Genomic DNA, 13,204 nt, shown 5'->3' on the forward strand with positions numbered 1-13,204 from the left:
ATGGTAGAATTAGCTAAACATTAGTTTCCGAGGCCTGTAGTAACTAGTTATTGCCTTGTTATTGTATAGCTTGATTACCCAGCTTAGTCTAATAAATGAATAGTATTTTTAAAGTCTATTAAAATATTTTCACATTTTCAGTGCGTTTTGTTTGGGCCTGGTCAGTTATGCCTATCAGCAAACAACTTATTTTCACCAAAGAATTTTGCATGGGAAAGGCCCCACAAATCCACACTAATGTTGTTATATTTGTTTTAGAGTGTTAATTTTTCAATATCTGTCCTTATTAATTTATCATTTTCCATAGAGTTGCAAACATAGTGGACATAAAAAATCAGAATACGTAATTAACATTGCATAATAATTTTCATGTTTCCACATAGTCGACATAATGTTGTTAATAGTGGCACTGTAGTCCTTAGTACCATAATTTATTTAATAATTTATTATTATTTCTCTCTCTTTTTTTAGAGACAGGATCTTGTTCTGTTGCCCAGGCTGGAGCGCAGTGGCATGGTCATAGCTCACTGTAACCTTGAACTCCTGGTCTCAAGGGATTCTCCCACCTCAGCCTCCCAAGTAGCTGAGACTACAGGCATGTGCCACCAAACCTGGCTAATTTTTAAAGTTTTTGTAGAGACAAGGTCTCGCTATGTTGCCCAGGCTGGTCTCGAACTTCTGGCTTCAAATGATCCTTTCACCTCAGCCTCCCAAAATGTTGGGATTACAGGCGCGAGCCACTATACCTGGCCTCTATTATTTATTTCTAATTTGTTTCTTTTGTCAGAATAGATAACAATCTCAAGCATCTTCATGATATAGATTTTTTTCTTAAACTCTTCCCTTGGCATACATTTATAGGAGTGAGATTACTGGGTGAAAAGTAAGATGCTGTTCCTTAGCTAATGGGATGTTCACTGCAAGTTCTTGGAAAGAACGAGGATGCAGTGGATGGAGTGCTTAAATAACAAGAGTCTAGCAGCCATGGGAAAAGAATTGGGGTTTGGGAGATGATACTAGAACAAGGGAGACTAGCTAGGAGGATAAAATGACCTCAAAGGTATGAAGGCGTGGTCTTCACAGTTACAGTGGGATTGGGAAGGAAATGAATAAGTAAGACATTTTGAAGGAAAAAACATTGATAGAATATGGTGACTGAAGATAAAGTGTAAAGGATGCAAGATGACTTGAAGCTTTCCAACTTGAGATAGTAAATGAACTAGGGATATTTTGCCTGGAGGAAAAAAGGCTAAGATTTTCTGGTTCCCTTCCAATATTTGAAGGATTGTTACATGAAAGGAGATCTCTGTGTGGCTTCAAGAAACAGAGGTAGATATAGGGCAGTATCTCGTAACAGGTAGAGCAGACTCATGACGGAATAAAGGACTTTCAGAGGTGATATATTTCTTGACAGTGGAGTAGGTCAGGCAGAGGTTTAATGGCTGTCTATTCAGGATATTTATGTAGAAAAGGTTCACATGTAGCGTAGAGCTGTGTTTCTCAACCTTGTTTGTTTGTGTTTTTTCTTTCTTTTTTTTTTTTTTTTTTTTTTTAGACGGAGTCTTGCTGTGTTGCCAGGCTGGAGTGCAGTGGCGCGATCTCGGCTCATTGCAACCTCCGCCTCCCGGGTTGAAGCAATTCTCCTGTCTCAGCCTCCCAAGTAGCTGGGAGTACAGGCGCGTGCCACCAAGCCTGGCTAATTTTTTTGGTATTTTTAGTAGAGACGGGGTTTCACCATGTTAGCCAGGATGGTCTCAATCTCCTGACATCATTATCAGACCGCCTTGGCCTTCCAAAGTGCTGGGATTACAGGCGTGAGCCACCACGCCCGGCTCAACTTTGTTTTTAAAAAGAGAAAACCGGCCGTAGGGCGGTGGCTTATGCCTGTAATCCCAGTAATTTGGGAGACCGAGGCGGGTGGATCATTTGAGGTCAGGAGTTCGAGACCAGCCTGGCCAACATGGTGAAACCCCGTCTCTACTAAAAATACAAAAATTAGCCGGGTGGTAGTAGCGCACACCTGTAATCCCAGCTACTAAAGAGGATGAAGCCAGAGAATCGCTTGAGCCAAACTCCAGTTTGGGCGATGGAGTGAGATCCTGTCTCAAAAAAATAAAAAGACAAAACCTGTGTCCCTTTATCGTCATGAACATAAAAACCTCATACCTTTTTTTTTTTTTTTTTTAAAGATAGAGTTTTGCTCTTGTTGCCCAGGCTGGAGTGCAATGGCAGGATCTCCGCTCACTGCAACCTCTGCCTCCCAGGTTCAAGTGATTCTCCTGCCTCAGCCTCCCGAGTAGCTGAGATTACAGGTGCCCGCCACCATGCCTGGCTACTTTTTGTATTTTTAGTAGAGATGGCGTTTCACCATGTTGGCCAGGCTGGTCTCGAACTCCTGGCCTCAAGTGATCCGCCCACCTCGGCCTCCCGAAGTTCTGGGATTACAAGTGTGGGCCACTGCAACTGGCCCCTCATACCTTTCTTTAATGTGGTAACAGGGGTAGGGTAGGTGGGGAATTAAAGATTTTTTTTTTTTTTGATACGGAGTCTCACTCTGTCGCCAGGATGGAGTGCAGTGGCGTGATCTCGGCTCACTGCAACCTGTGACTACCTGGTTCAAGCAATTCTCCTGCCTCAGCCTCCTGAGTAGCTGGGATTACAGACATGCCCAGCTAATTTTTGTATTTTTAGTAGAGATGGGGTTTCTCCATGTTGGCCAGGATAGTCTTGATCTCCTGACCTTGTGATCCGCCTGCCTCAGCCTCACAAAGTGCTGGGATTACAGGTGTGAGCCACCACGCCCAGCCAAGATTTTTTTTTTTCCTGAGATGGGATCTCATTCTGTTGCTCAGGCTGGTGTGCAGTGGTGCGATCTTGGCTCACTGCAACCTCTGCTTCCTGAGCTCAAGTGATCCTCCCGGCTCAGCCTCCTGAGTAGCTGGGACTACAGGCACGTGCCACCATGCTTGGCTAATTTTTATATTTTTAGTAGAGGCAGGGTTTTGCCATGTTGCCCAGGCTGGTCTTGAACTCCTGGACTCAAGGGATCTGCCCACCTCAGCCTCCCAAAGTGCTAGGATTACAGGTGTGAGCCACTGTGCATGGCCAAGATTTTTGTTTTCTATTTTTTTTTTTTTTTTTTTTTTTTTAGTTTTAGTAGAGGCGGGGTTTCACCATGTTGGCCAGGCTTGTCTCGAACTCCTGACCTCAGGTGATCCACCCGCCTCGGCCTCCCAAAGTGCTGGGATTACAGACGTGAGCCACCGTGCCCAACCTTTTTTTTTTTTTTTTTTTTTTTTTTGAGACAGTGTCTCGCTCTGTCGGCCAGGCTGTAGTGCAGTGGCATGATCTTGGCTCACTGCAAACTCCACCTCCCAGGCTCAAGCAATTCTCCTGCCTCTCAGCCTCCCGAGTAGCTGGGATTACAGGCAGGTGCCACCACGCCTGGCTAATTTTTGTATTTTTAGTAGAGATGGGGTTTCACCATGCTGGCCAGGCTGATCTCGAACTCCTGACCTCAGGTAATCTGCCCTTCTCGGCCTCCCAAAGTGCTGGGATTATAGGCGTGAACCACCACGCCTGGCCAAGATTTTTGTTTTCTAAATATAACATTGTATATACCTACCGTGTACCCACAAAAATTAAAAATAAAATATTAAAAAATGATAATATAACATTGTAATGTTGAATATCTTCAAATGATAAAATTCCTTGGTTGACACCAAAGTAGACTATTATCTTAGATGATTCCAGAGTTGCTTTCAACTAGAACATACTTCTAACCTGAATGTGAGTTGTCAAAAAGTATATTAATTGAACTGTTCTCTGAAGTAGCAGTGAGCACTCTATTACTGGAAACACTCAAATAATTAGTAGACCATTATGTAGTAAGAATTTTTAAGAAAGATTTGCTGTATTAGGTTTTGGGATGGTATGGATTGCTTTCAAATTTGTAGATATTACGGTTTATCATCATAAATGCCCTGGACGAATTTATGTCATCGTATTTTTTTTTTTTTTTTTTTGAGAAAGAGTCTCACTCTGTCACCCAGGCTGGAGTGCAGTGGCACGATCTTGGCTCACTGCAAGCTCCTTCTCCTGGGTTCACGTCATTCTCCTGCCTCAGCCTCCCAAGTAGCTGGGACTACAGGCGCCCGCCACCACGCCTGGCTAATTTTTTTTGTATTTTTAGTAGAGACGGGGTTTCACCGCGTTAGCCAGGATGGTCTCGATCTGCTGACCTTCTGATCCGCCTGCCTTGGCCTCCCAAAGTGCTGGGATTACAGGCGTGAGCCACCACACCCAGCCCATCATTGTATGTTTCTGTATGTGATTGAGGCTTGGGAAATCAAGGCAAGGCCTGAGAAAAGAAAGACTAGAATTGCTTTTTTTTCAAAGTCACAGAAGATAAGATAAATTTTTATGACCATCAAAAAGGTGGCAAATTGTAATTGTAGACCACAAGGTAAAAAGGGAGAGGAATTCATATCTGTAGCAACTTCAAAAGTTCTCTGAGGGGGAATGATAAAGATGCTGTTTTTATTTGATGATGTAATAGTTGTTATAAATTGATGTAATTTAGAGAAAGGTCTGTTCTAGGCTGATAAGTTAGGCAGTCCTGTTGAGGTATGTTTCTTGTAGAGAAAATGGCAAAATAAACTTGTACTTGGCATTCGTCTGTCTTCTGGCGACTAATCATGGTGTAGAAGCAGCTGTTGGGTTCAAAATTGGATGTGGTCATCTCCATGGTCCTTTTCATCTCTAAGCCTCTGTTAGTTCTGAACACTGTTATGTCTGAATGATTTCATGAAATCTTTTTTCATTTTGTCCCCCTCAGTGTAGTGTTCTTCAGAGTCTGAAAGAGCTATTGCAGAATTGGCTGTTGTGGCTTTCTGTGGACATTCACATGAAACCTGTTACAAACAGTCCTCTGTGAGTTATCTAACGGTCTTCCACAAGAGACGATCTGTATACAAATGTTTGCATATGTTTAATAGTGTGGCGTGAAACAATTTTTTTCGTGTAAATGCTTAGTAGTACTTTTTTGGAAGACTTTTTTGTGACTTTTCACTCTTCTTCCCCCACAATCCTGAAAGGAAGGCTAATTCTCTAAGTTCCTATTGTGTAAATCAGAAAGCAACCCTTATCTGCTAAATGACTTCTTTCAAGAGTTAATATAACAAAACACTAGAGAGATGAGATTAGAATTTGCAACTTTGACTTCCATTCAGTTTAACTCATTTTATAAATTATATTCTTATATTTAAAGCCAATTTTCATGATGGCTAGAAAAATCTCTAACGTAATTTTGCGTACAACTTTGTTTTTATGTTTCTGTGCTGTATTTTGGTTATATGTGTTAATTTTTCTTAACTTTGGAGTTTAAAATAAGAGCCCTGAATTGTTAAATGTGTGCTTTACCTTCAAAGTAAAAGTAAAAGACTAAATTTCAAGGAACTGCATAATCAGGTTGTTTTGACTCTTTCTACCTAAAATCTTTGCCTTCTCCTACATATATATATTTTTTGAGACAGAGTCTTACTCTGTCACCCAGGCTGGAGTGCAGTGGCACAATATTGGCTCACCTCAACCTCCACTTCCCAGCTTCAAATGATTCTTCTGCCTCAGCCTCCCAAGTAGCTGGGATTACAGGCATGTGCCACCATATCCAGCTAAGTAGAGATGGGGTTTATTTAGTAGAGATGGGGTTCCACCATGCTGGCCAGGATGGTCTCGATCTCTTGACCTTGTGATCTGCCCGCCTCAGCTTTCCAAAGTGCTGGGATTACAGGTGTGAGCCACTGCGCCTGGCCAAGAACCACTATTATAAAGAAATTCCACTTAGACATTTAATCTCTTCTACCTAAATTACATTAAGAATAGTACGTTTGAAATTACCTCCACCTGCCCCCCCCCCCCTTTTTTTATTGAGACAGGGTCTTGCTCTGTCTCCCAGGAGTACAGTGACGCAGTCTTTGCTCACTGCAGCCTCGACCTCCCAGGCTCAAGCAATCCTCCCACCTCAGCCCCTGAGTAGCTCTGACCACAAGCGTTCACCACCACGCTTGGCTAATTTTTTTATTTGTTGTAGAGACAAGGTCTCACTGTGTTGTCCAGTTTGGTCTTCAACTTCTAGGCTCAAGCTATCCTCCTGCCTTGGCCTTCCAAAATATTGGGATCACAGGCGTGAGCCACCACATCCAGTCTGAAATTCCTCTCTTTTACTTGTGGTTCTCCCTAACCTGCATTCCCTTCTGTGGGCTGCTGAGCCTGGACCCATATTTGTTCATCCTCTATTCCCTGGATCAGCAGGAGATTTAACAAAATAGTAGGTTTGCATCTATAATATTTGGCCAACTTGCAGTGTAAGTCTCTGATACCCCTGAAATAGCTGCCTTACAATTTCTGTATTATCTTTTCAAAAATCTTCGGATTCCTCTTTTATTAGTGTCATAAGTTAAGGCAGACAATTTAAAAAGGAATTCTGTTTTCTAAAATTCTTATATAAATGGTGATACATGTGGATAATTTTGCTTGCCATATCAATATTTGGCATTATATAGTATAGCTCAAGTTTTAAATAATTCTTTTTATTAAGTAAGTATAGGTATAATGCCCTATTTTTATCATGTGACCATATGCCATATCACTGTCAAAAAGGGAGTAAATTGTAGTTATATATCATAAAAAGAGAAGGGTAGAAAACTTCTCAACAGTGGTTCTCGAAGGGGGCCATTTCTGGTTGTCACAGTGACTGGGAAGAGGTTGCAACCGTCATTTAGTGTGTGGGAGATGGGGATGCTCAATGTGCTTCAGTGGGTGGGAAGTAGGAGGCAGTCCTGAACAGTGAATTGTTTCATCCAAAATGCCGATAGTGTCTTGTGGAGAAACACTTCAAAAGAGGCTGTTCTGAGCAATCGTCTTTGTTTCAAATTATTTCAGACACAGTTGCCAAGTGCTACCAAAAATCATAGTTAAGATACAGTTATGCCTGTAATCCCAGCACTTTGAGAGGCTGAGGCCAGCTGATCACTTGAGGTCAGGAATTCCAGACCAGCCTGGCCAACATGGTGAAACCTTGTCTCTAGTAAAAATACAAAAGTTAGCTGGGTGTGGTGGTGCACGCCTGCAATCCCAGCTACTCAGGAGGCTGAGGCACGAGAATTGCTTGAACCTGGGAGAAGGAGATTGCAGTGAGCTGAGATTGCGCCACTGCACTCCAGCCTGGGCGACAGAGTGAGACTCCATCTCAAAAAAAAAAAAAAAAAAAAGCATATAGTTTTGCAAATAGCCAGCTGGCTATGTGTAGATGCTCGCCTATTTGAATGGTCTCCTGATCCTTCTTTGATTGCCTTGGCACTGAAGTATCATGGTGGTGGGCAGTAGTAGAGTCATCATCATCTCTGAAACTCTAAGATTATACATGTTCTTTTCCTTATGCGTAACCATTGTTGACTACCTAGATAGGAGGGCAAAGCTATGAATTCAAATTTGTAAGTCTTGTCCTAATCCATTTAACATTGGATTGAAGGACAGGGGTGAGTAGATGGATGGATTGAACTAATACCCATAGATGCTGTAAGAGACTCCATTCATTGATCCAGGGAGAATATGAAATAGCCAGATCTGTTTTTTGCTAGAAGAATAAAAGATGCCAAAAATTTTGCTAATTCCCTTTTAGGGTTGAATTGAATTCAAGTGAAAAAAAAAATATATATATATATATATTTTGAGATGGAGTCTCACTCTGTCGCCCAGGCCAGGCTGGAGTGCGATAGCACGATCTTGGCTCATTGCAACCTCCACCTCCTGGGTTCAAGGGATTCTCCTGCCTCAGCCTCCCAAGTAACGGATTACAGGCGTGCACCACCACACCTGGCTAATTTTTGTATTTTTAGTAGAGATGGGGTTTCACCATGTTGGCCAGGCTGGTCTTAAACTCTCGACCTCAGGTGATCCACCTGCCTCAGCCTCCCAAAGTGCTGGGATTACAGGTGTGAGCCACTGCCCCCAGCCAAATTCAAGTGAAAATATGTTTAACAGCATTTTAGCTCAGGAATTCAGGCAAAACTGAGTTTTGATTTGTGTACTGTAGGTTTCCTTCGATCTGTGTTGCAATGTTACTAACAGTATAGGAAATGATTCCTGAAGTCATTTTAATGTTTATTCCTTTAAATCACTTTTGATTTGGTTGGGATAAATTAGTTCTCATTTTTTCTAGTTTACTGTATCATTTTGTCCATTTTCACATTTTATCCTGAATATTTTCTTTTTCTTTTTCTTTTTTTTTTTTTTTGAGACAGGGTCTTGCTCTGTTGCTCAGGCTGGAGTGCAATGGCATGATCTTGGCTCACTGCAACCTCCACCTCCTGAAGCAATTCTCCTGCCCCAGCTTCCCAAGCAGCTGGGATTATAGGCACCCACCATCACACCTGGCTAATTTTTGTATTTTTAGTAGAGACAGGGTTTCACCATGTTGGCCAGGCTGGTCTCGAACTCCTGACCTGAAGTGATCCAACTGCCTTGGCCTCCCAAAGTGCTGGGGTTACAGGTGTGAGCCACTGCACCTGGCCTGAATTTTTTTTTTTTTTTTTGAAATAGTCTTGCTCTGTCACTCAGGCTAGAGTGCGGTGGTGCACTCTCGCTCACTGCAACCTTTGCCTCACAGGCTCAAGTGATCCTCCCACCTCAGCGTCTTGAGTAGCTGGAACTATAGGCATGTGCCACCACCGCACTTAATTTTTGTATTTTTTGTAAAGACGGGCTTTTGCCATGTTGCCCAGGATGGTCTTAAACTCCTGGATTCAAGAGAGCCCCCCACCTTCGCCTCCCTAAGTGCTGGAATTACAGGTGTGAGCCACTCTGCCCGGCCCTGAATTTTTCATGTCACTTTTATGTGAACTTTTTTTCTCCACTTAACTTTTAATGGAATACCTATTTTTTAATGGTTTTTATATATCTCACTTGAGAATTTTCATATCTGCTTGGAGCTTAATACTTTATTTCTCTGGTATTTACTAGTAGAGTCTGATTGCTTAGAATGTTCTATGAATTCGTCTTAATGGTTCCCTGGAGGGCTAAGTGTAGTTTTATGATTAATCACTGTGATTTTTTAAAAAGTGAATTATACGTTGGAGCACTGATAGTTTTTAAAATCCTCACCGACATTTTGCTTTATATTATTCAGCTTTAGCTTGGAAATTGTGAACACTATTGCTACTCTGTATCTGAATGTTATGGTTTCTTATTGCAGAGAGACAACTTTGGGTGGATCCATGAACTCTGTGTCTAAACTGATCCACTATGTAGGGTGGCTATCCACTACTGCAATGCGCTTGGAGAGCAACAGTACTTTCTTGCTGCACTTTATTTTGGATTTCTATGAGAAGGTAGTACACATTACATTTTCCCCATTTGGATTTATGTGAAGGCTATCCACTTTATTGGCTTATTATTTAAATTTCATGCACAACCATTAAGGTGGGCTATGATCTTATTAGCATCATTAAAATAACCTCACATTTTGAAGTTCATGATTATTTTCTCGCCAGAATAACTGACTTTCATAAACAAAGTGGAAAAACAATTGCTTTTATTTAGGGTCAGGTACCACTACATTGACCTGTGTTAATACTGGCCCTAGAGAGAAGTCTATTGTTAGCATTATTTTTTGTTCATCCCATTCCCAACTCCTGGCAGAAACCAAAAATATCTTGTTGTTTCTTCAGATCTCCATTTCTACCTTTCAACTGCCTTACTTCTCTTGCTACCTAGTACCCTTTTATTGTTTTATATATAGTATATGACCTGGACAGAACTATAGGTTGGTGCAAAAGTAATTGCAGTTTTTGCCATTGAAAACAATAGCAAAAACTGCAATTACTTTTGCACCAATTTAATATTATCCATGAAGTATCCATTATAGTCTCACTTTTCCCAGCTTCCTCTCTTTACTAATACCTAGTTGTCTTGTGTTATGCATTTGCTTAGAAGCATGCTCCTTTGTTTTCTAGGTTGACAGCTAACTCATATGGTAAGTAAATATTATGGGACTTAAGGATAAAGAAATACTTCCTTAATCTACCCTGTCCCCCTAACTTTAAGACCTTTCCCCCCAAAAAATGAAAGATTTGAGTAATGGCCTTCTGGAAATAATCCTCTATAGTGTGATTGATGTTTGGTGAAGTATATTTTAAGCCAGCTTGTAGTTACTTGTTTATTTAGGAGTCAGGCATGTCCAAAGCTAATGTTATGTTATTGCTTATCTTATACTGATGATTCTTTGGGTGAACTTAGTTGAGGAGTTCTGGGGAATACTCTGTATACTGATGTTATCATTCTTCCTCCAAGGTGTGTGACATATACATAAATTATAACCTTCCATTAGTGGTATTGTTTCCTCCTGGGATCTTCTATTCTGCACTCCTCAGCCTGGATACCAGCATCCTGAACCAGCTGTGTTTTATTATGCACAGGTACAAAGCCTTTTTACCATTTTATGAAACAGTGTATTATAATTCTCTCTTCCTCTTTCAGCTATAATACAATAAATATTCCTACTCGTCTTCTGCCAGGGCCTCTGGAAATAGGAAATGTGGCTTGCTTTTGGACATGACCTTCCGATATGGGGCCATGGTAGCTGTGTTTTTTAAATCCTCCACTGCTGTGGCTACAGAATAAAAAAAATTCCTAGTTAAGGACTTGTTGTGCAATGGTACTGTTGCACTCAGCATTGTTCATTCTAATTGCTGTGTCTTCAGGAACAATTAGTCATTTGGTGATAATTGCTTGAAGTGTTTGTAGCTTCTCTGGTAAAAATAACATTTTCTGGGCGATAAGGGGAGCTATTGCCAATTATATGAAACTGTAAGTATTATTTCTGGTCTCCTCTAATTCTTTCACTTGTGGACTGAAATTACTTTCTTCAGTCCATAAGTGTAGACTTTTTTTTTGAGATGGAGTTTTGCTCTTATCACCCTGGAGTGCAGTGACATGATCTCGGCTCACTGCAACCTCTGCCTCCCGGGTTCAAGCGATTCTCCCCCCTCAGCCTCCTGAGTAGCTGGGATTACAGGCGCCCGCCACCACGCCTGGCTAATTTTTTGTATTTTTAGTAGAGATGGGGTTTCACCATGTTGGCCAGGCTGGGGCTCGAACTCTTGACCTCAGGTGATCCACCCACCTCGGCCTCCCAAAGTGCTGGGATTACAGGCGTGAGCCACCATGCTCAGCTTAGTGTAGACCTTCTTGGCATAACTTGTAGGACTATGTCAAGGTTAAAATGTTTAAAAACTAATTAGTTGTTAATAGTTCTCAGACAAGAATTTCCTGTTTATCCTTTCTGCTGCACCTTTTTTTTACATTAGGAAAACATGTTCTATATCAGTGACTGACTGCTTTTGAGCCTCTATTAATTTTTTTTTATTATTTTACTTTAAGTTCTGGGATACATGTGCAGAACGTGCAGGTTTGTTACATAGGTATACATGTGCCAGGGTGGTTTGCTGCACCTATCAACTCATCATCTAGGTTTTAAGACCTGCATGCATTAGATATTTGTCTCAATGCTCTTCCTCCCCTTGCCCCCCGACCCCCGACAGGCCCCAGTGTGTGATGTTCTCCTCCCTGTGTCCATGTGTTCTCATTGTTCAACTCCCATTTATGAGTGAGAACTCTATTACATTTTTAATAGTGAAACATTGAAAGCATTTTTCATTGCTTATTTTTTATTTAGTCAAGTACACATCTTAAGTATACAACTTATTGAGCCTCTATTTTCACTTGAGGAGAATGTACCACAAAAGGACAAAATCCTTAACTAGACAACTGGATATTTGTGTATATGCACACTTGCATATATTTACATTTCAAATGTATGTTTTTTAAAAATTTTACCATTTCAAAGGCATTATATTCAAAGGCATGTTAAATGTTTCATTTTGTTTGTTTTTTCTGTTAGATATCGTAAAAATTTGACTGCTGCAAAGAAAAATGAGTTGGTACAAAAGGTATGAATGAGAAAGCTCTGTGTTAAATCACTGTTGTTTAAAAATTAAGTCTAGATATATATGACCTGATGGGAGTAAGAAGGAAAGGGAGAATAGGTGATAGTGACAATTTTTTATTTCTTTCCCATTAGACAAAATCAGAGTTCAATTTCAGCAGCAAGACTTATCAAGAATTTAATCACTATTTGACATCAATGGTTGGTTGCCTGTGGACGTCCAAACCCTTTGGGAAAGGAGTATATATTGACCCTGAAATCCTAGAAAAAACTGGAGTGGCTGAATATGAAAACAGTTTAAATGTAGTCCATCATCCTTCTTTCTTGAGTTACGCTGTTTCCTTTTTGCTACAGGTAAGGGTATTTAAAGAATTTTTAGATTTTGTATCTTAATACTGTGGTGGCAGAAATAGGAAGTGCCATAAATTTAATGTGTGTGAATTGTAAGACGTGTGTTTAGTAATTTTTTTTAAGTAACAACTAAATTCTGGGCATTGTGCTAGGCTCAGGGATTCCAGTTAATTTAAGTAAGTTTCTGTCCTCTAAGAGAGCTTGAGCTTGTAACAGAGACAGACTTGTAAACAAATTACTATAACACAGTGTGGCAAAATGAGAAAAGGTTCAGTTGTAAGAAAGATGGGGGAGTGATTAGTCCAGTCCTGCCTGGGTAGAGGTGGTGCCATGTAAGGAAACGCTTCATAGATGTGGAAGCTCTCATAAAATCCTTCTAGACAAGATAGAAAATGTAGGTTAGTTAATAGTACAATTAGAGTTAGAGTCTTAGTCAAAGACTGCTGATTTAATGGATTGATATCAATATGCAGGCAGGTGGAGGAGGGTTTATGTTTGTGTGTGTCCTTTCAGGACTTCATTCTCAGCCCTGTCACTTTCAACATTATGTGTGTGTGTGACATGGAGAAGAACTCAAATGGTGGTATCTGAAATGCATGGATGAGACAACAGGGTGGAATTACAAATACCCTGAAAGAATTTGGACTCAGGATTCCCTTAACAGATGGGAACATTGAGAAATCTAACAAAATGAAAAAAAAGTGTGCAGGGTGGGGGAGATATTCATTGAATAAATTTTAATATACGTATACAATGAACCAGGCACTACAGTGAATAAGACACTCTGAGTGTTGTCCTCAGAGAGCTTCACATCTAGTCAGGGAGGCAGTCATTAAACAGACATCTTAG

The 13,204-nt window shown here is 40.7% G+C and overlaps 1 protein-coding gene across 14 annotated transcripts in view; it reads left to right on the forward strand.

Annotated features, from left to right (window-relative positions):
- The window catches only part of CENPI (centromere protein I), a 68,592-nt gene that overhangs the window by 38,350 nt on the left and 17,038 nt on the right, over window positions 1–13,204 (forward strand). For all 14 annotated transcript variants that reach the window (XM_055376560.2, XM_055376562.2, XM_055376556.2 and 11 more), the window contains 5 exons: window positions 4,838–4,932; window positions 9,254–9,389; window positions 10,351–10,475; window positions 11,960–12,008; window positions 12,140–12,358. In XM_055376560.2, the coding sequence (XP_055232535.1) occupies window positions 4,838–4,932; window positions 9,254–9,389; window positions 10,351–10,475; window positions 11,960–12,008; window positions 12,140–12,358 (624 nt within the window). The remainder of the gene's footprint in view (window positions 1–4,837; window positions 4,933–9,253; window positions 9,390–10,350; window positions 10,476–11,959; window positions 12,009–12,139; window positions 12,359–13,204) is intronic.

This window comes from Gorilla gorilla, chromosome X (assembly GCF_029281585.2).
Source record: "Gorilla gorilla gorilla isolate KB3781 chromosome X, NHGRI_mGorGor1-v2.1_pri, whole genome shotgun sequence".
In the NCBI taxonomy this organism is placed as follows: Eukaryota; Metazoa; Chordata; class Mammalia; order Primates; family Hominidae; genus Gorilla; species Gorilla gorilla.